General features: G+C 44.6%; 1 protein-coding gene across 3 annotated transcripts in view; it reads left to right on the forward strand.

Moving 5' to 3' along the window:
• Nucleotides 1–23,760: 23,760 nt before the first annotated feature.
• ME3 (malic enzyme 3) overlaps nucleotides 23,761–25,240 on the forward strand; it is a 120,664-nt gene continuing 119,184 nt past the window's right edge. Inside the window, exons 1-2 of one of the 3 annotated variants that reach the window (XM_048940116.1) lie at nucleotides 23,761–23,916; nucleotides 24,275–24,472. In XM_048940116.1, the coding sequence (XP_048796073.1) occupies nucleotides 23,776–23,916; nucleotides 24,275–24,472 (339 nt within the window). In that variant the 5' untranslated portion in view covers nucleotides 23,761–23,775. Of the gene's footprint in view, nucleotides 23,917–24,065; nucleotides 24,093–24,274; nucleotides 24,473–25,240 lie in introns of those variants that run through there. The other 2 variants (XR_007375929.1, XM_048940129.1) reach the window with 2 other exon arrangements.

Here is a 25,240-nt window from a genome sequence, read left to right on the forward strand (position 1 = left end):
TTACAGCCCAAACCTGTATGCAATATCCTAACATCCAAAGAGCCAATGGTCATGGCATCACAATAGCAGCAAAGGAAAACCTTCATATACAGTGCAAAATGAAGGTACCTTTATCACTGTAAATGGACTTGCGTTGGCATATACTGATATTTGCTTAATCCTTAGCATTTAAAATACGGCTTTTAACTGCCTTAAAATATTAATGAAAGGAACTAAAACTTCATGTGACAATTAAGAAAGTGGCTCTAGATTTGGTTCTTTGACTGTTTCAATTTGATTTAACAGTTTGGGTTGCATGGATAGAAAAACACTTGCTTCAGAGTGATAGCTTTTCCTCCTTAGAGGCGACCAACTAGCATCCCCTAAGTGCAAAGGATTAAATCAAAAAGAAATTAAGAGGCACACTACCAAGAAGGCTGGCTGTGTACTTTTCAGTATGGACAAAGCAACCCTTCTCCCTGCTGGTAAAAATACATGCTAGTGCAGAGACCCTACACAAAGCCCAGACGCCACTTAAACATCCTGCTGAAGGGCTTAAGTGTTGGCTGGGCTTTGTGCTAACCTTCAGTGGCTTGAATATCATTCAGAAGAATGAACACGAATAAACTGCGTTTGGGTTTTCCCTAGGCCTGATTCTGTATTTCCACAGCCCTTTTCTGATGGGAATTTGGAGTCAGTGGGAGACATAGAATGTGGCTTCCAGCTTCACCTCATAGTTGAAACCTGCCTTTGTGCTGAAATGGGGCATATGGATTTATTATCTATGCTAATAGCTCTTCAGTGTAGATAGACATATCTACATAAAATGCCCGCAGACCAATTACTGCTCATCAAAGGTAGAGACACTCATCTAAAGGAAGTGGTGTCTCACGAGTCATTTTGGTTCAGGCTGCCCTGTTGTGATTTCATCCGTGTCTTCACTCTGACACTGTGAGGTAGTGTCTGCCCCACGCTGTGAGCTGGGGCTCAGCGCTGCCCTCCGCTCCCTGTGAGGAGCTGCAGCTGCCCTCAGGCCTCCCCTCAGCCTCTCTGCTCTGAGCTGAGCACATCACGGACCTCAGCTGCTCTTCACACACCTTGCCTTCAGACCCTTCCCTATCTTTGCAGCCCTCCTTTGGATGCTTTCTAACAGCTTTATGTCCTTCTGTTGTGATGCCCAGGACTGCATTAAGTGCTCAAGGTGAGGTCACACCAGCAGAGCAGACTGCTTCTTCACATGGGAACTCATCTTTCTGTGCAGATTATTCTCTAAGATTCACTCTTGACTTAGGCATCACTGTATTTTTTCATATAATGGCTACATTTGTGTCCCAAACTCTGCCATCAGGAGAGGAGATGCAGATACTGTTGGCAGCTACTCCAAACTTCCTGCTGCCATTTCCAGCCAAGGAAATCGTATGGGTGGTCCCCTAGGAAGGATCACTGCCTTGGCTGGCTCAGTCTGTCCATGCTGCCATGTCTACACAGCTTCCTCAGCCCTTTCTGATGTGTTGCATCCTGGAGTTAAAAGCAGTTCCCCAGGAGGCGCACCATGGCATGTCTCCTTATGAGAGATCATGCCTTTGTTTATTTGCATTTAAATAAGAAAACACAGGAAAAAGTTTAAGCGGGAGATCAGTTAAATGAGTCAGGTCAAAATTCATGACAGACACAACATTGCTGTATGCTTCCCACAAATATAAAAATGCCGGGCAATAAAAAATGCATTACTAATGGAATCAGTGTTTTCCCTGTCTCCTGGTGTCCCCAAAGGACCCTCAGTCCCAGCTACACCAGCCCTTCCCAAAGGCGTATACAAAAAGCACAGCTTTACTGATCTGAAGTAGCTCAGATCAAAGGGGGCAGTGGACTCCCAGGGCACCCTAAGGCTTTTGCTGGAATTTTAATATGAAAATCAAAATGGTATCCTGGGCTCCATCAGAAGAGGGGTGACCAGCAGGGACAGGGAGGTGATTGTCCTCCTCTACTCTGCTCTTGTGAGGCCCCATCTGGAGTGCTGTGACCAGATCTGGAGCCCCCAGTACAAGAAAGACAGGGAGCTGTTGGAGAGGGTCCAGAGGAGAACCACAAAGATGATCAGGGGACTGGAGCAGCTCCTCTACAAAGAGGGAGCTGGGCTTGTTTAGCCTGGAGAAAAGAAGGCTCAAGGGTGACCTCATTGCAGCATTTCAATACCTAAAGGGAGCCTACAGGCAGCAGGGGAGTCAACTCTTTGAAAGGGTTGATAACAGCAGGACAAAGGGAAATGGTGTTGAGGAAGGGAAGATTTAGGTTGGATGTCAGGGGGAAGTTCTTTACTTGGAGAGTGGTGAGGTGTTGGAACAGCTGCTCAGAGTGGTTGTGGATGCCCTGACCCTGGAGGTGTTCAAGGCCAGGATGGATGGGGCCCTGGGCAGCCTGGTGTAGTATTAAATGTGGAGGATTGTGTCCCTGCGTGTGGCAGTGGGGTTGGAGATTCATGATCCTTGAGTCCCTTCCATCCCAGGCCATACTGTGTGATTCTGTGTCAGTGTGATTGGTGGGCAGAGTGGGCACAGGACCATCAATCCAGCACCCTCTTCTCAAGAACCTGCAGCACCAGACATTAGGAATGATACCAGAAACCCTTTAGGAAGCATTTCTGTGTAAACTGTTCCCAGAGGAGCTTAGTACTTTATCATTACTCTTCCCCTCCACCACAAATGAAAAAAAAAAACAAAACCAAAAACAAAACACAAACACTAATCTGGCTTTGCTTTTTCCTTTTGAAGTATTTTTTCCTTGTCCCTCTGGATATTCTTATCAGCTATATAAATACACTGTCCCTTTCAAGAATCCTGCTAAACTCCTGATATTAGTGGCTATATCTAGACTAGTAAGTTAAACAGCACTATGACACCAGCACTAGGACTGGTGTGTGATCGTCTGTTACTGCTTAATGGTCTCTTGACATGAATTAGCACCAAGTAGCAGACAACACCTGAGCCCAGCACAGAGCCGTGCATTCCTGGGGCCATTCCCAATAGGCAGCCTGGGTGTGGCCGCCCTGTTTTTTGGGAGAAAAGCGTTTAGTCATGTGGATATGAGTCATAACACGGCCTTTGGCTTCTCTCCATGCAGCAATCACCGGTCTGTTGCAGTTACTATGACAGATGTAGCCAGTGGGACTTTTTAATAGCAAGCTCCTTGGACCCATTAACCCACCTGTGAACAGCAGCGCTGGGCGCCTTCTGAAGGAAGGTACGCACAGCTGTGACGTTGCTGCCTCGATCCCCTTTAGTGGAAGAGCAGAACATTTCCACATGTCGGTGTTCTGTCAGAACACAGGTTGTGCCCTGAGGTTTTTCTCGCACTTGCTAAACTTTACCAGCAACCAAAGATTAAACGTGCGCATAGAAGACTTAGCACTGGCCCTCCCAAATACCTTTCCATGCCTGTGGGCATGTGCAAGGCCTGTTCAAGCCAGCTTGTCTTGAATCTGATCGGTTGTTATCCTCAAGCTAAACACAAATATCGCCTAACCTGAGGCACTCTTATGTGAGTAATCGTATGGGAAGGTTTGGATTGCCTAAACCAGCCACCACCCTTAGTAGTTCTTCAGATTGACAGTGCAGCTATTTCCTCAGAGGCAGAGGAAACCTCTTTGCACCCATGAGCTGTTTGTATAAAGAATTTGTATGCTGGAAAGGATCAACTTAGGGACTCTGCTTCTTCCCAGCACTCTGTATACCCTTTTGTTTCATTTTGAAAGCCACCAAACCTTGAACTCTGTGTGTATAGGCTGGGCGTGTTGGTACCTAAGGGTCAGGGTATTGATAATCAAAGGCCAAAAGGCAAAACAGCAGCACCGTGGTTTATAAAATGAAATACTGGAATAAAAACATGCTGTACTGTGTTGGTAGGGATGTCATCGTTAATACACAGGATAAAACTCATAAACATTTTAGATACAATCCTGTAATATCTCTGTTTTGCCTCATTATTGTATGTTTGCCATATAAATGTCATTCATAGGCAATGGACAAGCAGAAATTACTCACACTGCATTTCAGAAAGCTTGGGTGTTAGCTTCTGCAAATGAGCAATTCTGGTAATGCTAAATCATTCAGGGAGGTGAAGTCTCTGGCAGAAAGCTGACCACGCCGTCAACTCTTACTGAACTCCAGCTCCTGCAGAGATCTTGAGCCTTCAGCTAAAACAGAATGGATAGGAAGGATCCTTTTTGGGAAACTCAGAAAAGCTCCTCTCTTTAGCTACACTGAAAGGCTAGGAGTGTACAAAAAATGGTTTTCTGGACTGCAGGCATTAAAGTCAAGGTTCACAGCAGACTTCAGGCACCAAATTCCTTATTTAGATACAGAAGATCAATACTAGAGTCCCAGTGGAAGTTTTGGAGCCATGTTAGATGATGTCTAACACCATAGGAAAAACCTTAATGCTTAAGAGGAAATACTGTAATGCACAACTAAAGCCTTCTACATCCTACACCCTATGATCTTATGGAAAGCCAAGAGGTTTCAAGGTACCTCTGCACTGATCTTTCTTTTACTGATAGCAAGTGTGATGTGATGAGGGAAGTGTGACATAGGTCCTTCAATCTGTAATTTCTTAATGACCCTGAATTCTAGTTTAATCCTGTCCCAGTCCTACAGTCCAGTCTATACACAGTTTTGAAATGCCTGAATCATAACCACTTGTCGATGTACTTTTGGAAGAAAGGGAGGAAGTACTTCACGAGGTCTCTGCTGGCCTTTGTAACATAAATACAAGAATATCTGCAGTCAAGTAGCAGAAAATGAGTCCAAACAGTATTGAGTAACCCTGAATGAGCAGAGAAGTGTCCATAAAGTCAGTAGGAATTGATAGTGATGTCTCAAAGGGCATGGGAATAAGGCACCACGGCAAGCCAAAAAAGGCATGAGTAAATATTTAACTGAAGGCTGAAAGAACTTTTCCTTTTAGGTAAATCACTGTTCCTATCTGAGTTCATTACAAGGTGAAACAGATGAAAGACAATTAAGTGGGCATTACTCAAGTAATTCCAGAAACAAACAGTGTCACTTATGGGAAAATCATTAACAAAAAGTGAAAGATAAGAAGTCTGAAAAACAATTAGATAACTGATGACACTGTCTTACAGAGGAAGGAGAGATGGATGTTCTGTTAGGCACGTCTGAGTGGAACAGTCTGCAGATCCCTCTGCAACTACAAAGAGGATGGAAATAAGTATATTTGGAAGAGAAACATCCAAATCATGTTCTTAGTAACATTACAGTGAATTTTGCCTCCTGAAATCAGTGCACTTTCAGTTTGGTCTTTAGTACATGCACGTATTTCCATACAGTCATTCAACCCCCTTGGGTTCCTCTGCTGTATACACATCCAGGCCCCATCAAAGTGGTTGGATGCTCCCAGGGGAAGGAATATGAAGCTGAACATGTAGATCCACGTCTTGTCGATCTAACAACAAGTCAGTCAGGTGAGCAGTGCTGTGTGACCCTCTCGAAAAGTCAGTGCTTGGTTTCATTCATGTATTAGGATCTTAGCGAAAGCGCTTGACTTAACTCTGCAGGGTAGTTTGGTTAATGTATGATAGGTAAAAGAGATATTGGTGGGGTGGAAATAATTTGAGACTTCAGAAAGTCAAAAGGTGAGAAAGCTGAAAGCTGAATCTCAGTGTAAAAACTAAGAACTGCTGAAATCAATGAAGAGATTGTTGTTGCCTTTGATAGGAACTAGTGTTCACCTCCTAAACACCAGTTAAAGCATTTCTTAATTTATCACTGCTGGTTTTAGAGCTTCACAAATGGCACTTTTATGAACACTTATTTCAGTACAATGAAAAGAGTTTTGACTTCAATTTAATAGTAAGCATTGTGCAAACTCATTCTGGCTGAAAGCGTGGTTATTTTTTATATTGGATAATCCTTATGACAAACAAGTAAAAAATGCATCTGCAGCTCTTGGGCTTATGGGACTAAAATCATTAAAATGTTTGTATGGGAAAAAAAAAACAACTTATGAGTAAAAAAAAAAAACAAACCCAGACCTCTACACTTTTGCTCTAAGGGAAAGTTCATTCCAGGGTATGGTATAAAGAGCACAAAAAATCACTGTTTAAGCAGAGATATGCCCCAGATATACTCTTTACATATGCCACACATTTTTTCAGGATGTTTATGTGTGTAAAACTCACTCATCTTCTGTTGTGTTTTGCCACATTTACCATTGCATCTGACAGCCCAGTTAGAACTGGGAGCAACTGGCTTTCAAGCAGGTAAGGATCAAACTTCAGGAAAACAGAATCTTAGAATCATTAGGGTTAGAAAAAACCACTCAGATCAGCTGTTCCAACCATCAGCCCATCACAACCATGCCCACTAAAGCAGACACTGCTGTGAACATGAAGCTTGGTTCAACCACGAGAAGGTTAAGTACTGGGCAACTGGGTATCCTGCAGCTTTAGTGTTTCCCTAAACTCAGGGACAACACACAGTAATTATTTTTAAAATCTCACTATTATTTCTCTAGGAAATGGGCTTAGACTTCGTGTGCTTGTTCCATGGCTTACTCAGATAGTCATGCAGGAGCTGGGAAACAGTAGGAAGGAGCAAGGCATGGAGCAAAGTAGAGGTAAGGAGAACAAGCAGTGAATGTCAGTGGTGCTGCCAAGAGATTCTGCATGGGGCAGTTTTTGGAAATCCCATCTCAGGTTTAAACCATGCAATGGACTGTGCTCCTTCTAACATAACCCATGAATCTGGCTGTTAAAATGCAGTCAGTACCTGCAGGTTCCTTTAGCCTGAAGCCTAGGAGTTTTCCTAGAAGAAAATTCTCCTAAAAGAATTGCTGAAAACTGTCAGGGCATGAGGCTCAGAGCTGGGGCTGGTGGCCTGGACAAATGTGTATCATCACACACCAAATGATTCATTGTAGGCATATTTTGCACTGAGTTCCAGTGTTTGGAAGCAACTGGGACAATCATTATTAGACTGAAGGTTTTTTTCTTCTGTAAGATAAAAAAAGATCCATTTTTAAATCCTGCTTATCTAGCATTATACAAGTCTTCAAGGAAATAAATGAGGAAGTTTGCTTCTGACAAGTTATCTTACTAAATTGAAAGCCGGTGCATTTGTATGGGAATTGCATGTATTATAAAAGACTTCTGTGACTTTTTAATTACCAGAAGTTGTAGAATTGATCCAGATCTGCAGGGAGTGATCCCAATGGGTAAATGTTAGTGGCCTCTGCAATCTGGTGGAGGTTCTGACAAGAGGTGGAGTTTCCTCTTGTCCCTTTAGGTAACAATTTCCCAGCCTGGCAGTCCCTCTTGCATGAGATTTGTTTGCTTTATTTTGTATTTGTGTTATTTAATTTGTATTATCCACTCCTGCTCTATTCATTCACTCCTGTTCTGTTTTCCAGTAATGCATTATGCCATGTATACAACGTTGGGCATTTCTATGTGCTCTCCCGTGTCTTCCCCACAGGCACAAACAAGCACTGCAGCACACTGCCGGGGGAGCTGGGATTGAGGGTGGTCAGGTTCTGAGGTTCATTTTGTATCCTTATGACTGCTCACAAACCCCATGGATTTATATGAGATGTTTGTGCTCCCTTCTGTTCCATTATGTGAAGCAATAGCTCAGTGGCACGTACAGATGTGTGGAATTCAGGCTTTGTCCACTTAACAAGAGAAGAAAATCCCTTCCAGCTCACCCAAAACACTGCTGAAATCTGTTCCACAGTGAAGATGTGCTCCTCATCCATGTATATGACCTTTACTTCAACTCCACCATTCTTCATAGGAACCAAATCAGAACTCATTTTTTTCTTCTCCTTCTGAACAAACGGATCATTAAATAATTAAATACACAGCCATGGAACCTCTAGAAGTTAGATACTGTGTTGTGGGCATAAGTGATTTGTTGGTTTTTCACCAAGATGGCAATAGCTCCGTTTTTTTCATAGAATATCTCACAGGTATTCTATGATTCCATGATTCTATGATTCTGATTCTTTGATACTATGATTCTAGGAGCAAGCTGAGCTGACAGATGCAAAGCCAGGTGACCTACACCCACACCATGCCTCTACTGTTGGCTTTTTACACCTATAAAAAGAGGTGTGATCCGTCTTGCTGTGTCCTTGCCAGGATGTAGGCGATGCACAGCCACCAACCAGTGCTGTTTTTCTAGATGTAGCCTGTTAAAATGGAAGGAATGCGTCAGCGATGTGCAGATTGAGAACAACATGATTAACACCTATTTCATGTGCGCTCCTGCCTCCTTGTTTTGCAGATGAGGGTTTTGAATTGTTGGCTCTCAGCACACAACCTCCTAGGTGTACTAAGCACCATCTCACCTGTGCACTGGCACTGATAGGATCAGTACCCACAGAGCTGCAGACTTACTAGTGATTTAGGGTTAAGAAAAATCTCCCTGTTGGCACCTCTTCAAACGCTGCTTCTCTTCTCCAGCTGTGGAAGACTTGCTAAAGTCAACTGTGGCCTTGGGGACATCCTGCTGGGGATCCAGTACTGTCACCCAACCACAGTGCCCCACCATGTCCAACATTGGCAAGCAGATGGGATCTGCCCAAGATGCTTATGCACTACAAGTTGTTTCCTATAGGTGGAGTGATTTGTTTAATGCTTTGTGGCTGCTCTTCTCCTTTGCAGGTTGATTCAGTAGGTGTCGCATCACACAGGGCAATCTGAGAAATGGATTTCCAAACAAGTTATTGATGTATGATAATAACAAAAAACACTGTCTTTGGCATTCAGATGGTGGAAAGAAAGTTTCCTGCTAAAGGAAGCAGGGAAGACAGTGGTATTGCTACAGGAATTATTAATGGGGATTTAAAAGCAGTATTACAGCTGTTTGCAGTCATTCATAATCTCCATCCAGTATCCCAGAGACTCCGGCTGGGCAGATACTGTGGTCACAACTTCGTTATTCAGAGAAGAAAAATCACACATAGTGACCCTTCAGGCTTGCTACACTCCAAGAATCTTCCCTCTTCTTCCTTCAAAGCTCTTCTGAAAGCCCACCCACCAGCATGGCTGTTGTTCCCACCCCACAGTCAACATCCAAAAGTTTGTGCATGTTGAAAGCATTCTCCATCCCATTCTAAAGGGTCACAGAATCACAGAATCACAGAATCACAGAATTGTAGGGGTTGGAAGGGACCCCCTGAGATCATCGAGTCCAACCCCCCTGCCAAAGCAGGTTCCCTACACCAGGTAGCACAGGTAGGCATCCAGGCAGGTCTTGAACATCTCCAGAGAAGGAGACTCCACCACCTCCCTGGGCAGCCTGTTCCAGTGCTCCGTCACCCTCACAGTAAAGAAGTTCTTGCGCATATTTGTGCGGAACTTCCTATGCTGCAGTTTCCGGCCGTTTCCCCTTGTCCTGTCTCCACTCACCACTGAAAAGAGTCCGGCCTCGCCATTCTGCCCCCCACACCTGGATATATATAGACCTGGATCAGGTCCCCTCTCAGTCTCCTTTTCTCGAGGCTGAACAGACCCAGTTCACTCAGCCTTTCCTCATAGGGGAGATGCTCCAGGCCCTTCACCATCTTCGTGGCCCTCCGCTGGACTCTTTCCAAGAGATCCCTGTCTTTTTTGTACTGGGGAGCCCAGAACTGGACGCAGTACTCCAGATGAGGTCTTACCAGGGCAGAGTAGAGGGGGAGGATCACCTCCTTTGACCTGCTGGCCACGCTCTTTTTAATGCACCCCAGTAAGCCATTGGCCTTTTTGGCCACAAGGGCACACTGCTGGCTCATGGCCAACCTGTCGTCCACCAGGACACCCAGGTCCCTTTCCGCAGAGCTCCCCTCCAGCAGAGGGGTCCTTGTAATCCTATAATGCTGTTGTGCATTCCTGGGGCTTCAGACCATAAACGAAGCTGATGGGGACTGGTTGGGATCAGGTTCACAGAGCATCTGCCATGGGAACCACCACATTGCCTGCTTGTCCTCTGTGGAAACATGTGGTGACTGCAGCGGCCTCCTTCCCCAGCACCTGAAGACAAAGCATGCGCTGTCATGGGAGAGCTGGAGTGTTGGAGTTCACCATTAGCAAGTGCTGATGAGACTGTATCCTGTTATTGTGTTCCCCAGCACTGGCACAGCCCAGTGAAGCTGTGGGTGCTCCATCCCTGGAGGTGCTCAAGGCCAGGTTGGATGGGCCCTGGGCAGCCTGAGCTGGTGGGGGGCAACCAGCCCATGGCAGGGGGTTGGAGCTTGATGACCCAACCCAAACCATTCCATAATTCTGTGATTACGTAAGTCTCAAGTGTTTGACTGAGACTTTTAGCAGACAAACAAATTAACTTTGTTAATAGGCAAAACAAACCAAAGGCAACTAATCTTTTGGCACTGGCCTTAAAAAGGAATAGGCCATTATAAATCAGGTTGTGCTTTGAAATTAGCTTTTTACACAAATGACATCAAGGCAACAGCTCTGGGTGTTGCCAAATCTGCCCACAGTGTCTACACAAACAGGCACTTCCCACGTACTGCCTGTTCCACCGCGTGATTCACCTCCATCATAAAGATATTTGTGTGCAGGCAATGGCAGATATTTATTGGCATGAGGGAAGAGCAGTGAAAGGACTACTAAAACAAATCGTAATAAACTATTCTTGCTGGTCAAGGCTCATTAAATTTTTTATTAGTCGTGCTTGCAATTTTCTGCAGACAGATTTCACAGAAGATCTGCAGGCTGAGCCAAAGTACGTATTGTGAATTGTTCTGACCTTGCTCAGAGCAGCTTTATATGTTTGAATACGTTCCTTTCTCATAACCCGTATCTGAGCATTGCCAGATGCATTTGCCACATTGCAAAATGCTGAACGTCATCCACCTCTGGAGATTAAAGGGAGCGCTATTTAGCAACAGGAGCTGAACGTACTGCCCTTGATTGCACTGGGGAATACCCCATACCCTCCATCACAAGGATGTTTATGCCACCAGCACTGGCTCTGGATGAATCCAGACACACAAGAGCCTATAAAAAATCCGAACATTAGTGTAGTAGGCTGGGCAGGGGAAACTCCTCTGTTTTGGCACAGTCTCTAACAAAGTCACTGTTCAGTTATGGAGGAGATCTCCTACAGAAAAACTGGACTGCAACAAGAATTTCCTTATCATTAAGCTAGAAAAGACCACTAAGATCATCTAGTCTAACTGTGAATCCATCCCCACATCCACTAACCTCAGAGCCACATTTCTACAGCTCTTGAACACCTCCAGCGACAGTGACTCCACCACCTCCCTGGCAGCCTGTCCCAATGCCTCACCACTCCTCTGAGAATAAATGTTTCCTAATATCCAACCTTAATTCAAGTTAAAAACTACCTTACAGGCAGCTCCCTGGGAGGAACACACCAATAACACAAACAGGATCGTTTCACATGCCTCCGATTGTTCACTTACAAATTCCAGAAACTATGAAAAAGGACCAGTTGCAATATGTATTTATCATCTCATTGTGGGTTTGGTTTTTCTTTTTGGCAGCTGCTTTGGGGATCAGTGTACTGTATAGTTGGGCTGTCACCCCCCATACAAGCCACTACAGTAGCACATGGCTCTGCAATATTTCCAACACTTTGTTTGTTCTGAGCTTGTTAGCAATTGAGGATATTCTTTCCTCGTGTCTCTCCACAGTTTAAGTTGAAATGCTTGTTGTCTTGATAAAGGCCAGGGATCTGGCTTGTATGCAAACTTTGACATTACAGTGATTTGGGGCATTTCAACAGTATGCAATAAGAAGTTCAAATTAATTGGATTGGAATTGGATGAAATGCCAATACTTTTTGCACACAGTTGTGTCATCACAAGGGAGCGTATAAACAGGAGGGGGTACAACTCTTTACAAGGGTGGATGGTGATAAAACAAGGGGGAATGGTTTTAAAATGAGACAGGGGAGGTTTAGGTTAGATATTAGGAGGAAGGTTTTCACCCAGAGGGTGGTGATGCACTGGAACAGGTTGCCCAAGGAGGCTGTGGATGCCCCATGCCTGGAGGCATTCAAGGCCAGGCTGGATGTGGCTCTGGGCAGCCTGGTCTGGTGGCTGGTGACCCTGCCTGTGGCAAGGGAGTTAAAATTAGATGATCTTTGAGGTTCCTTTCAACCCAGGCCTCTGGGTTGGGTTGGGTAATCTTCCCTGCCCCAGCCAAAGCATCTCAACAACTGCTGTACTCGATCAGGAGTAGAACGAACAAGAAAAAACACTGAGACTTTTTACCCTCATTTCTTTGTCCCATAAAGGTAAGTCTTTCTTCTGCAGTTCAGTCGTGTTGTGAACTTTTTCCACTGGAGGCATTCACCATCCCCTAGCTCTCTCCCCATTGACTCCACAGGAACCCCAGCCCAACAATGGGGAAGAGTTACATGAGCTTTTGGAAATTATAGTTGCCTAACTTACACAGACTGAGCGCCACCCAGACTCTCAATAGTCAAAAGATGGACGGCCAGTTCTGCCAGGGATAAGGACAGTTCTGTAAATTTCTATCTGCATGATCTGCTTTAAATTCTGCTGCAGTGCAGCTGTAGTGTGCTGTTAATATTTGATGTTCAACACCCATAAGCCTGCTGCAAATCACAGCAGGTGACTCCCACTGTTTCACTAATGAGATCTGTTACAATTGTTTGGGATGATTCTACAGACCACAGGGTCCTTTTTATTATTAATTACTACTATATAATTAAGCTGTATCTATCTACATAGACTTCTAGCTACATAATTTTTTCATATTTGTTTACAGCATGAAAAATAAGAAAGCATCCTTAAATGGAGCATGGAAACAGTGATGGATTCAAATGATTAGCAAAACTAATGAACAGAGATTTGTCATATTGCTGGGCAAAATGTCACCATGGTATGTGACTATGAATGACTCAGTTTCTCTTTGAAAGTATGCTTGCATCTCTCACGATGCTGGGAATCCTAATTGACTAATACTTTCAAGGCACTTGGAACTGCTCAGATGAAAGGCTTCCCTGAATGCAAAGTATTATTACATGTTAGGTTCATGTCTGGAGCAAATTTTTAAAACAAACCATATGAAAAGCAGAATTAAGAGTGGAATTAAGAATTAAGAAATGCTGATCCAGCCATTATTTACTTCCCATCAGAGAGTGGGCAGAGGGTCTCCTTTTATGCTGTTTATTTCAAACAAACAACTCTGGGAATCTCCCGTGGAAATGAAATGCAAAAAACCCATGCCCTTTCATGGGTATTTTTGGTTTATCTCCACATGAATCTGAAATTCATCATGTGGAGAGAATGTGGAACACATTTTTTTCCCCTGTATACACACTCATTTTCCCACAATGAATAAAATCCATTTTCTTGCAGTGTTTGTCCACTTCTTCACCCAAGGGTAACAAAATAACCCGGAAAGCAGGAACACCCTGTCCGTGAACCCTGATGGAAAATAAATAAACATAAATCCATACATTCATAAAGATGCCGAAAAAGAGGGATGACTCGGAGGGTTCCCAGGAAAACCAGCTGTGTCTAACACTGCGACCATGGACACACGAGCCCCAGAGCTCCTAATTCCTCAGCTATTGCTCAGCAGTGAGTCAGAAGCTGCCGCTGGGTGACTCACAGCAACTCCAAATGCAGCTGAGCTTGTGTCACTGGGCAGGCAGGCTTCAGGGAGTCTGAGTGGGTCAGGGAGGCAGCGTCCCTGCAGCCGGCTGTGTTACTCTGTGCTCCAGTGACAGCTGCTGGTATGCAGGCAGTCGTGGCAGAGGTGATGGCACATTCAGTTCTCCAAAGGCACTCTGCTTATGTGTGTTGTCATCTTTTCCACCCTCCTTCCAGTGCACACACATACACCTCACCCTTTACCTGATTTAACTCTTCAGCTACAAAGATTTCCCTGCTTGACATACAGCACCAAGGGAATTGGCTGTTGGCTGAGGCCCTTCTCTGGCTGCATGGAAGGATCTAAATCTGCACTGGATGCATCTAAATCTGCACTAAAGGAGGCAGACAGCTTCCACAAGAGGTAACCAAGTTTCTCCATACCTCAGTTTCAGAACTAGAATGAGAAACGCGCTCACACCAGACTTACCACAAGTTTTGGGAAAGGTCATTCATTCATTTTCTTCTGCCACGCAAAATTTTATTACGCTGCATCAGCAAATTGACACTTGAACAGGTGACAGTTGGTCTTGGGATAGCTGGCATCACTTCCTCTTGTTTGTTCCAAATTTGTTCCCATAATACTTGGGTGCGTACTGAGCCCTCATAGACACTGCAAATCAGTTGCCAAAGAAGAGGAGCGTGTCTGTCAGATGTCTTTGCCTTCACAGCTCAGTTTCAGTGCAATATCCAATGCTGCATAATATGAATAGACACACCACCCACACACTGCTTCTTGATGCATGGCTTCAGGTTGTATAATGGGAACAATTTCTTCCCAGAAAGAGTGGTGATGCATTGGCACAGACTGCCCAGGGAGTGATGGAGTAACCATCCTTGGAAATGCTCAAGAACCGTGGAGATGTGGCACTGGGGGGAGTGGTCAGAGGGCATGACAGGGATGGACTGATGGATGGTGATCGCAGTGCTCTTTTCCAACCTTTGTGATTCTATGATTTTTCCCATGAAAATGTTTTGGCCTCAGCAGACGTTCAGATTTTAGAGCTGATACGTATGTAGAATTATAGAATCACTAAGGTTGGAAAAGGTCCAAGATCATCTAGTCCAACTGTCCAAGTTGTGCCTCTCTCTTTTTTTCCAGCTATTCCCTATACTACTCACTGCAGATCCTTGGTACATGTATTTTGCTATCAGCTTTGGCCATGGAGTTCTTAAGATTCTAAGGGAGTGTCTCCTTGTTGAAGAAGCATTCCCTTCAGTCTTTGCCGCTTGCAGATTTCACTGTGCTGTGATAAATTGTCTTGCTCAGGCCTGGAAAATGAATATATTCATCAGCATTCCATGTGCCAATAGATGTTAATGGTGGTAGTATGAGCTCCCTAGGGATGAGCCTTCGCTTTGCCGCATCCTTCCCTCCTATTCTGTAAGTTACTCAAATTAGTTCATCTTTGAAGGTTCATCATTGATGTCAATCAGCCATTTTGCACAATGAACCATTTACAATAATCTATGCTTTTCCCAAACAGTAAATGGCAATTGACAAAGCATCAATTTTCCAATGCAGCATTCTAACTGGATTGAGAATACCACTGGAAGCCTCCAAGATTCTGCATGGCTCCTCTGGCCTGTGCTGATGTGCTAGCAGCCACTGCACGTTACAGCTGCAAGTGATGGCTGTTCTGCTTTTGCCTTCTCATTTATACAGCCCCTTTGCAATGCCAGAAATCCCCACTGTGACTTTCAGGATTTCTCTTTGCCAAAGAAAAGCCCTCCTCTCTGTTTGGTACAGTGTTATGACTGCTGTTTTCTCTTGCTATTTTATAAAAAAAAAAAACCAAACACCCTTTCTGTGATCTGACACAAGCTCTGACAACATGTGCTGCAGAAGTTCAGATGTTACCAGGGCCAGCTGTCCATCCCCTCTGCCAAAAATTCATTTCCCAGAGCAGAGTCAGCAGAAGAGAACACACACCCAGTCCCCAGCAGCCTCAGGGCAAAGCCCAGCTTCAGCTGAAACTTGTCTGGCCCTGACTTTTTAATGATAGGCAGCAGTTCTGATTAATAAATGATCACATTGATTAACATTCCTTCACTCCAGTCCTATGGCTGGGTCATGTATGCAGACTGCGTGTTGCCCTGTTATCCCCAGCCTCTTCCAGTGCATCTGAGAAACGTCAGCAGACTGCCTAGATTAGTTGGCTTTTATCCACTGAAGATTTCCTACTCTCCTATTAAGTGCTTTTTTAATGTGTTAATCTTTGGATTTCCTTGTCTCTGTAATAAATATAAATTTCTCAGTACAAACACTCAGGAAAAATGCTTTATGTTGGAATAAAGTAATCAAGTCAGTGATACAAGTCTGTTAAAGAGAACCTCTGCTCGTGTAAGTAAGAGGAATACTGGTATGAGAAGATTCATATCAGTCAAAACTATAGGCCTGCTGACTTAGGAAATGGTTGTCCTCTTTTATTTTAATAATCATAAGAGACTGAAAGTGTCCTAACATCAGACCCAGAGGTTTTTTGCAAGATTACCATGGAGGTTATAGAACTGACTTGAAGAATAGATAGAAGCTTTGCAGACTTGCAATGCCAAAAAAGGGTGTTAATGAAAAAGTATTGCCCCAAATGGTTGTTTATTGAGAAAACCAACAACATTTTCTGCTGTACTTCCATAAAGAGTGTGCTGTTCTGGTCCACAACGTAAGAAATCTGACCCTTCTTTCTTTCGTCCCTGCACAGGACACAAAGCCTTGATGCTGACTGAGGTTGCACGTAGTTTTACTGCAGGCCAGCAGCCAGCCCCAGTGATACAGCAGGCCCTGCCCTGCTGCCGACCCTTCCTGCAATTTCTCACTTTCCATTTGTTTGCTTTCTTTATCAGCCCTGACTCTTGTCAATAAGGTCTGCAGCATGGAACTGGGTGCATGAGAGTTCAGGAGGAGTCTGCAGCCCTGTGTGAGCTGTTATTTTCTGACAGAAATTGGCTGCAGTCATTTACCCCTTGCCAAAGTGTTTAAAAATGGCATGCTTGCTGATTTAGGTGATTTTATGAGGAGGTGGTGCCTGCCATTTTCCATCATAGCTGGTGATTGCTAATCACACAGCTGATGTAATTATACTGTGGACAGCTGAATTAAAGGGAATTCCTGAAAGAGCATCATTCCATACAGACACCAGTTAATCTGAGAGCCTGAAAATTCTCAAAGAGGTGAATTTTTCCATGCCAGGTTGGATGAGGCCTTGGGCAGCCTGATCTCGCAGGTGGCAACCCTGCCCATGGCAGCGGAGTTGGAACTAGATGGTCTTTAAGGATCCTTCAACCCAAGCCAATCTATGATTCCACGATTCTATGATCCCTCTTACTGCAGTTCATGATAGAGGCTTGGCTGTTAGGAAGATAATCTTTGGGATTGGGGTGGGGACAGAGTCATACATAAATATAGCACGTGGAAAATGTTCCACTTGGCATTCATAAAGCTTGCCTTCTAGGAATGGAAGGGATGACAACTGCTGGTCACAGAGAGCAGGGGGAACATATATCCTCTGTGCAATTTGGTGGTTTTTTTCTGATTTTGTAGTATTCAGAAATAGTAATTTACTAAAGTCGCCTTTTCACACGTCTAAGTGAAACCTTAAAAACCACTTTGTCAAGGAAGGCAATGAATATGAAGTATAAATGATTATCCTTCATTAAAAGCTTTTCACCCTGCTTTATCCCTTCATGATATAGACTCATGTTGCCATAGAAGATGCAGCAATGTCAGAACATGACTTAAAATGATTCCACTGATAAAGTGTTAACTGCACTCTTGTACAATCAAAGACTGCTCAGGAACACGACTCCTACTTTTGTGGCAGCAAATCATTGCCAAACCCTCCTTTGGCCAAACTCTTCTTCAAACACTGTTATAACCATAAACGTTTTACTGGCTCAGAGCTGGAAAGGACCATTAAAACTCTGGTTACCATAAATTGTGATCTTTGTTGCACATCAGCTGTACAAGTTCCCATTGCCATGACAGATGCAAGAGTGAAGTGGGTTAACCCAACTGTCTGCTCACCTCAAGGTAACTCAGATTGCTGCAGCGTATTTTCATTTGTAATTAAGCTGCCTCAAACTGCCCTCATAGCAGCAGTGACTGGGGATGTGCATGGATGGATCAGCTGGCACAATCATTTTACCCCTCAGTAACCTGTGTAATGGCTTTTGTTCATGGTCTGTGTCTTTGATCGCATTCTTGACTTCTTTAATATCACAAAGCATTATCAGGATATTTCATCATTTTGTGGGTTGCAAAGTCTCACTCAGCACCATTTTTATTAATCCATATTGCTAACAGAATCTTTCAATGGCACGGAGTTTTCCAGCAGAAATAGGGGATCAGGACAGGCTTGTGACACATTACTAGATGCAAGGTCAATCATGCTTCTTCAAACGGCAATCTGACTTCTAAGGAAAAAGATTATCCACCTACTTTCACTATGCTAAATGTAAAAAATGTACTCTTGCACTGCATTGAGAACTATTTTTGCATCAAAAATGACTAAAATGTATAGCTGCACCACAGCAGTATTCTGGTCCTATTGAAGCTAATTGTAAAACCTGTAATGCCTTCTAGAAGAGGAAGATCAAAACCTACACTTACAAACAAATCAGTTTTAAAATAAATCCAAGTTATAAGCATATGTTTCACTATAAATGGATTCTGTTGATTTTAGAAATCAAGATGTCAAATGATGTGTTTTCCTTTCTGTACTGTCCATTTCTCTTCAGGTATTTAGACACTGAGGGTCACGCTCATGCATTATGGGGTTAATGCCATGCTCAGGCCATTAGTAGTGAGATGGCAAGAAAACAGAAGAAAAAACCCACCAACATTTATGTTAAACAAGACAGGAGAATTTACTGACTGAAGTGTCTTTATCTCCATGTTCATTTTTCATTTTAAGAGGTGTAAGTGTAAATCATCATCATTATCATTTACAGCCAATCAAAGCCTGGAAAGACGTCCGAAGCTCTGATTAAGGCTTTCCATGCACGATGCAGATGGGTTTTGTCTTGATGACAGATAAATCCCTCACTACTGAAGAATAACATCATGAGAGCAGAAGCCAGAGAAATAAACTGTGACAAAGAGAGTCAGTGATAGATGACCAAGTGAGCAAGGGACTGACAGCCAGGACATATGGATCTAGTTCTCAGCTCCATCACTGTCTGAGTATGTGACCATGAACAAGAAGCCTGTGAAGCCTGTGCATGTCCCTTCATCTGGAATGTCCATCAGACAATATGGATGTAGCACAAGAGCACGTCAGTATTCCACAAAAAGGTTTTGAAATTTACCTCATGGGACAGGAAGATTTTTAAATGAAGATTTTTAAAACCATACAGGAACTGGGATCATCTGTGACTATTGGTCAGTCACCTGATGTCCTGTATTTGTTAGAGCTGAACAGAAGGATTCTGTGGCTGCTGCATCTGGAGATGACATGTGAATCCTTGTAGACTGATGATCAAGTATACAATTTCTTGTAGCTGGGAAAGGTTGGCATGATGCCCCTGCCTGGAAGCATTCAAGGCCAGGCTGGATGGGGCTGTGAGACAACCTGGTCTAGAGGGAGGTGTCCCTGCCCCAGATTCCCTGGGGTTGGATCTTAAAGGCCCCTTCCAACCCCAACCATTCTATGATTCTATCATTCTATGATCCTCGTAGAGCCTTCAAATCCCGCTGACCCAGTTTGCCTCCCTGTGTACACCACATACATTGAAACCATAACTTCCTAGTATCATAGAATTTATTGGGTTGAAAGGGACCTTAAAGCTCACCCAGTTCTACCCCTTGCCATGGGCCGGTTGCCCCCCATAGCTCAGGCTGCCCAGGGCCCTTCAAACCTGGAGTTGAGCACCTCCAGGGATGGGGCACCTACAGCTTTCCTGGGCAGCTGTGCCAAGGCCCCACCAACAAGTAAAGAATTTCTTCCTAACATCTAAATCTCCCTTCTTTTAGTTAAAAGCCATTCCCCCTTGTCTTTTCACTATCTGACGTGTAAAAAAGTCATTCCACTCTTGCTTATAACTCCTTGAAGTACAGGAAGGCTGCAATGAAGTTTCTCTGGAGCCTTCTCTTCTCCAAGTGAGCAAGCCCAGGACTTCTGCCTTGAATAAATGTTTATCTAGAATGCATGTACTTTACTATAAGCATTACTATACTAAGCATTACACTGCAGATACTCTCTATATATGTGCATCTTTATGTATGTTTTATTCAGCAACGTGAACAAGAATACTAGAGCAGATGAAGATGTTGTTGCCTTATATATGAGGAGCTCACCAAAGCTATCTGTTGTCCACTGGGTTCCAGAATCTTCTACTACTTAGTTTTTCTTGCCACTGTTTGCAGTCGAGAAAGGTCTTGATCAAATTCACAGCCCCTATTGTGGGAAGCCTTCCTGTGTCACAGTGAATTTAAATGAAAAGTCTGCATGAATAGCTAGCATACAGTCTCTGCAAAATGGAACAAACCATTGTGCATGCCAAGAATTGTCAAGGCATGTGGTTTGGAAAACACTACAATGTAAGTTTATAGCTGCAGCTCAATTCATTTCCTGAGAGGAAAGATAATGCTGTAGAAGAATAGATGCTACACGGTCCCTCTCTATATGGCAGAGATTCATCTGTTAGCAAGTTTATTTCATTGGCATTCTTGTTGATCAAACTGCTCAATGCAAGGCTGCAGCACAAAGAAATTTCTTAAATTACTGGGGGAATAAATTAGCACTCATAACATGCTTTGAAAATTCAATTGTATTCTATAGCAAAAAGCAAGTCCCTCAGTGTATATAGAATCCCATTCCACAGACCATTGTTTCCTTCCTGCTGCTGAAAAATAGCTTAAATAAAATCCTACGAGTTTAATGCTGAATACGTGTGCGTTTCATTGCTTTTAGAGCTTTTCTGTAACTTTTTTTTTTTTTTTAGTTTCTTAATCAGAATTTAACCCTCACTTCAATCAAATTTGCATTCATGAGAGGCTTCATGTTATACAAAGTGCATTCATGTGCATCTGCCAGTGAGCACTGCGTATCTGTGGAAATAAAGCATCTCAATCACATTCAAGCTTTGTTTATCCATGCCAGGTAAATTTTGGAAACACAGTGTATGCGAGTGTTTCTCACCAAGATAAAAAAGCAGTTTGAAGCAGTTTGAAGGCTGTTGTCAACCAACACGAGGTAAAAATGAGCAGTTTCTTGGCAAGTGTCTGCATAGCAGTGGGGAGACGGTGGCTGCAGAAAAAGGCTTATTTCTACTTTCGTAAAGAAGCAATATATGCCTGTTGCCTGAGGTGTATAAGCTAAAAATGTAAAATGAAAGAAATAAGTGAGAGGGTCCATACAGTAGCAAGAGACAAAAGTCTATATATGTGTATGTTTTTATTTCCTACGGTATGTGTGTCTACATGGCTATAAGCATACAAAATGCTGTGAGCTTGCTAAAAATACCTTTTCTAAAACCCCTGTCCTATCTCCTCCGTGGCCAGCAGTGGGAGACCCTATTGGCAGCTATTTCTGTAGTCCATTTAGAAACGAGACACCACGACACAGCCCTGCTTCCCTCCCCATCTCGTGCTTTCTGCTAGCCAGCTGTGAGTATGGGAATGCCCGTCTTTGCCATCTGACCTGCTGTGTAGCCCAGAGCAAGGGACATCTCCATTTCCCTGCCTACATTTGTCCCTCTTGCACGTAAACTGTATTGAGAGAGTACTGTGTAAGGCCCTGACATGTCTCCAGGCACTCTTCAAGTCAAGATAATAATTCTATCAATTCAGGACCAAGAAAATATCTCTTCTGACAGTTCACACACAGCTTTATGGTTTTGTCATGACCCTCAATCCAGCACTGGTGGGCAGAAGACAGATGTACAAAGCCCAGGTTTATGTGGCAGCTCTGTCCCAAGGATACAGTGGAAGCTGAGCCACAAGACAGAGGCAGAGTGAACTCAGGCAAGTTTTTGTCCAACAACCTTCAGTGCAAGACACGAAGGCCCTTTATTTTGTTGTGCTTTTGAACAGTATTAGGCAGGAGCTGACTTATTTTGAGTAAAAATCTGCAACCTTTTCCATCACAGTGAGTTCATTCAGTTAAGCTCACTGTATGCTAGCTTACGGGCAGTTCGTGCTCTGCCCGTGCTCATACAACAAGCTGTAGCTCCCTAATTCTGAGAATTAGATTAGTGGACTTTGTTGCTGCCTCTTTCATTCACTGACTGATACAGAGACAGGATTCCCAAACAAGCTACGGAGAATGGAGAAGGATTCCTTAAGGAATGTGAAGAAGCAGAATAAAATTCCTCTGGTGATCAGAAAACTGGAGCCCATCCTGATGAGGAGCCCCACTTACTTTCTCTCACTCTGGTCCAATGTCAGGAAATGAGATCTCCCACAGTCATTTTGAATCAGCCCAAAGCTGTCAGACTGCCCAGCACCCCATGGCGTGGGAAAGACCTTTCCATGTTTTGTTTTCTCCTCCTACAGCTTCCCTGTTCTCTATCAAGCAAGCACAGACCATACATTTGTTTTCCCTATTGGTGTCTGCCTCCTGGGGTACTGCTGTGCTTGCACACCTTGACTTTAATAGCTATTAGTTGTCTATTTCTCCTCTGATACAAAATTAAGTAGTGTCTACCAGAAGGTTTAGAGAACTGGGACACTACATGGTTCGTAGATACAGAAATCAGCAATGCCCTGCCCTTTTCCAAAAATAAGAGGTATTATTTCATCAGTGTTTACTGCAGATGAATAAATGTAAGCAATCTGTTCTGCAGAAGAGGCAATAAAAATGATTCCTATTTGGGCCGATCTAAAATTTTAGTACATTTCAGATGAAACTTTGGGTTGTGTTTTGTTTTTTTTTAAAGAATGTATTATATGTAGTCAATCAAACACAAAAGGAAACTCACACTATAAAAGATTCTTTAAAAATCTCATTTCAATAAATCACTTTCTTATAACTGACTTTTTTTTTTTAAAATCAAAATTGACTATTTTGAAAATTGGACTGAAAAATTGGACTGTTCCTGTGGAAATGAAAACGTTCTGTGACAACACTCACCGTCCTCAGTAAAAACACGTGATTGTAAAAGCAAAATGTTCTTTTCACAAGATCATATTTGGTGCTTTTATAGCTTTCTATGTTTCCAACAGGTTGGAAACAAAGTTCACTGCAGGTCTGAAAACCTCACACATTATTTATTCCATCTAGCTGCAGTGTCAGAACAAGGGCCCAGCCCTGAAATTCTCTTTCCCTCTCCATTCTCCATAGCTTGTTTGGGAATCCTGTCTCTGTATCAGTCGGTGAATGAAAGAGGCAGCAACAAAGTCCATGCATCACCTCCAGCTGTCTTCATAATGCCGTCATTCATGGTGGGCTTGACTCCTGACAATTCACAATGCAAGAGCAAATGAACCAGGCTAAACAGACTCACTGGTGCTCTTTCTGGAGCAGGGCTGATGAGCACACAGACCACAGACATATGTGGTCTGTGTATTAGGAAAAATATTAGGAAGAGATTCTTCTCAGAAGGAGTGGAGAGGCATTGGCACAGGCCAGGGAGGTGGTGGAGTCATCATATCTGGAGGTGATCAAGAACCATGGAGATGTGGCACTGAGGGACGTGGTCAGCAGGCATGCTGGGGATGGGTTGATGGTTGGACCAGATGATCTTAGTGGTCTTTTCCAATATTAACAGTTCTATGATTCTGTAAACACAAATGGAAAGAGAATTTGAAGTGTCCTCCACCTAAAGCCAGCCTGAGATTTCCGAGAGGGCCACAATATGGGAGTAGCATCTACACGAAGACAGGATTGAGCAGTAGTGATTACAAGACTACCATTTTAAAAGACAAAATAACTCATTTTTTGGAAGAGCTGACACAGTTAACTGTATGCTTAGCTACTGTCTTAGCTACTAAGATCCATTTTTATCTTCTGCTTTTTCCTGTGTTTTTGATGCCAACGCAGTGATGCCTGGGTGTTCCAGGAATGCCCACACGGGAGTTTCTGAGAGCTGAAATAGGTTTGGGTATCTCAGCTCCTGGGATAAGATGGGTGCTAAAAGGGAGCGAGGTTTGTGGGGCCTTCACATTATGGGTCTGGGTTTTTTCGTAGGATGCTCTTTATTAAGACTAATGGAGAATACGCCAATCCGAAAGGAGAGAGAACTTCATTCTTCAGCTTGGTGTGGGCGAGAGGCCTGTCAGCTCCTCAGAAAACGCTGCTCTCACGGCTCCAGCAAAGGCCTCACTCGCAGGTACGTGACGGGCAGCACCTGGGGAGAACGCCAGAGAAATGAACGTGCGGGACGATGATGTCTTTCCACGCGTGCACTTGCGGGGCCGGCCGTCCCCCGTCCTCAGGCAGCCGGTGGAGGCGGGGCCCAGGCGGGCACCCCCGTTCCTCCCCCGCCGGCGGCTGAGCCCTTAACAGGTAACGGAGGAGGGGCGGCCGCCGCGGGGTCGGGCCGGGATCTGCTTCCTGGGTTTCCTTTCGCTTCAGCGGGGGCATCGCGGGGATCGGGGACCGCCGCCGGGCCGGGCCGGGCGTGTGTCCCGCCCTGTGGGCCGCGCCCTCGCTCCCCGTGCCCGCTGACACCGCGTCCCCGTCCGCAGGTCCGAGCCATGGGGCCGCTGTGCGGAGGGGCGGCGGGGCGGCTGCTGCGGGCGGCCGGGGCCGGCAGGAGGCTGCTGCTGCTCGGCGCCGCCCGGAGCAGCGGCAGCCCGGCGGGAGGGAGCCCGGCTGTCCGCCGCGAGGCCTTGGCCGTCAAAAAGCGAGGCTACGACATCACCAGGAACCCCCACCTCAACAAGGTAGGTGCCGCTTCACACCGCCCTGTACACGCCGGGTGATGGCGGCGGGGTGCCGGCCCCTGTGTCACCCTGCGACGTGAGGTTTTGGGTAGGGAACGGCGGGTGTCTGGAGAGGGGCAGCTGGCGGTGAGGGAGGGACTGCTCCAGAGGGAGGTGGGCATGGAGCAGCCTGCCCGGGGCAGCGGGCACGGCCCCTAGCTGCCGGAGCTCATTGGGTTTGGATAGCTCTATCAGATGTAGGGGTGGATTTTGGGTAGTTCTGCACGGAGCCATCGGATGGGCTCAGTGATGTTTGTGGGTCCTTTCCAACTTGAGATACTCCATGCGATATGCTGGTGGCTATCTGTGGGCTGTTGGCAGAAGGCTTGTGAAGTGGATGCCCTGACCATCCATATTTCCATCCATGTCCATCCCCAACGCCCAGCCCTTGGGAAATGCTCAGGACCTCTCTCTCGCAGTGAGTCAAACTGGACAGAGCTCAAGGCGAGTTGCAAGGGGTTGCCTTCTGGTTTGGTGTTGACTTTGTCCTTCGTAGCTGACCGCCTCGCTTCCATCCACCCACTGCTGCTGTGGTGCTGGTAGTGCTGGAAGAGCTTGGATTGGCCTTCAGCATTTGTTCCACTCACCCAGTGAACGAAGGGAGAAAGGGTCAGAAGAGAGCGCTTCTTCTAAAAACCCAATACCAGCCTAGTATATTTCAGTATTTCAAATCTGCAGCATGGTGTAGATAGTTGATGGGGCTGTGACTACTGATCTGCCTCCTGTGTC

This window comes from Lagopus muta, chromosome 1, assembly GCF_023343835.1.
Source record: "Lagopus muta isolate bLagMut1 chromosome 1, bLagMut1 primary, whole genome shotgun sequence".
Taxonomy (NCBI): Eukaryota; Metazoa; Chordata; class Aves; order Galliformes; family Phasianidae; genus Lagopus; species Lagopus muta.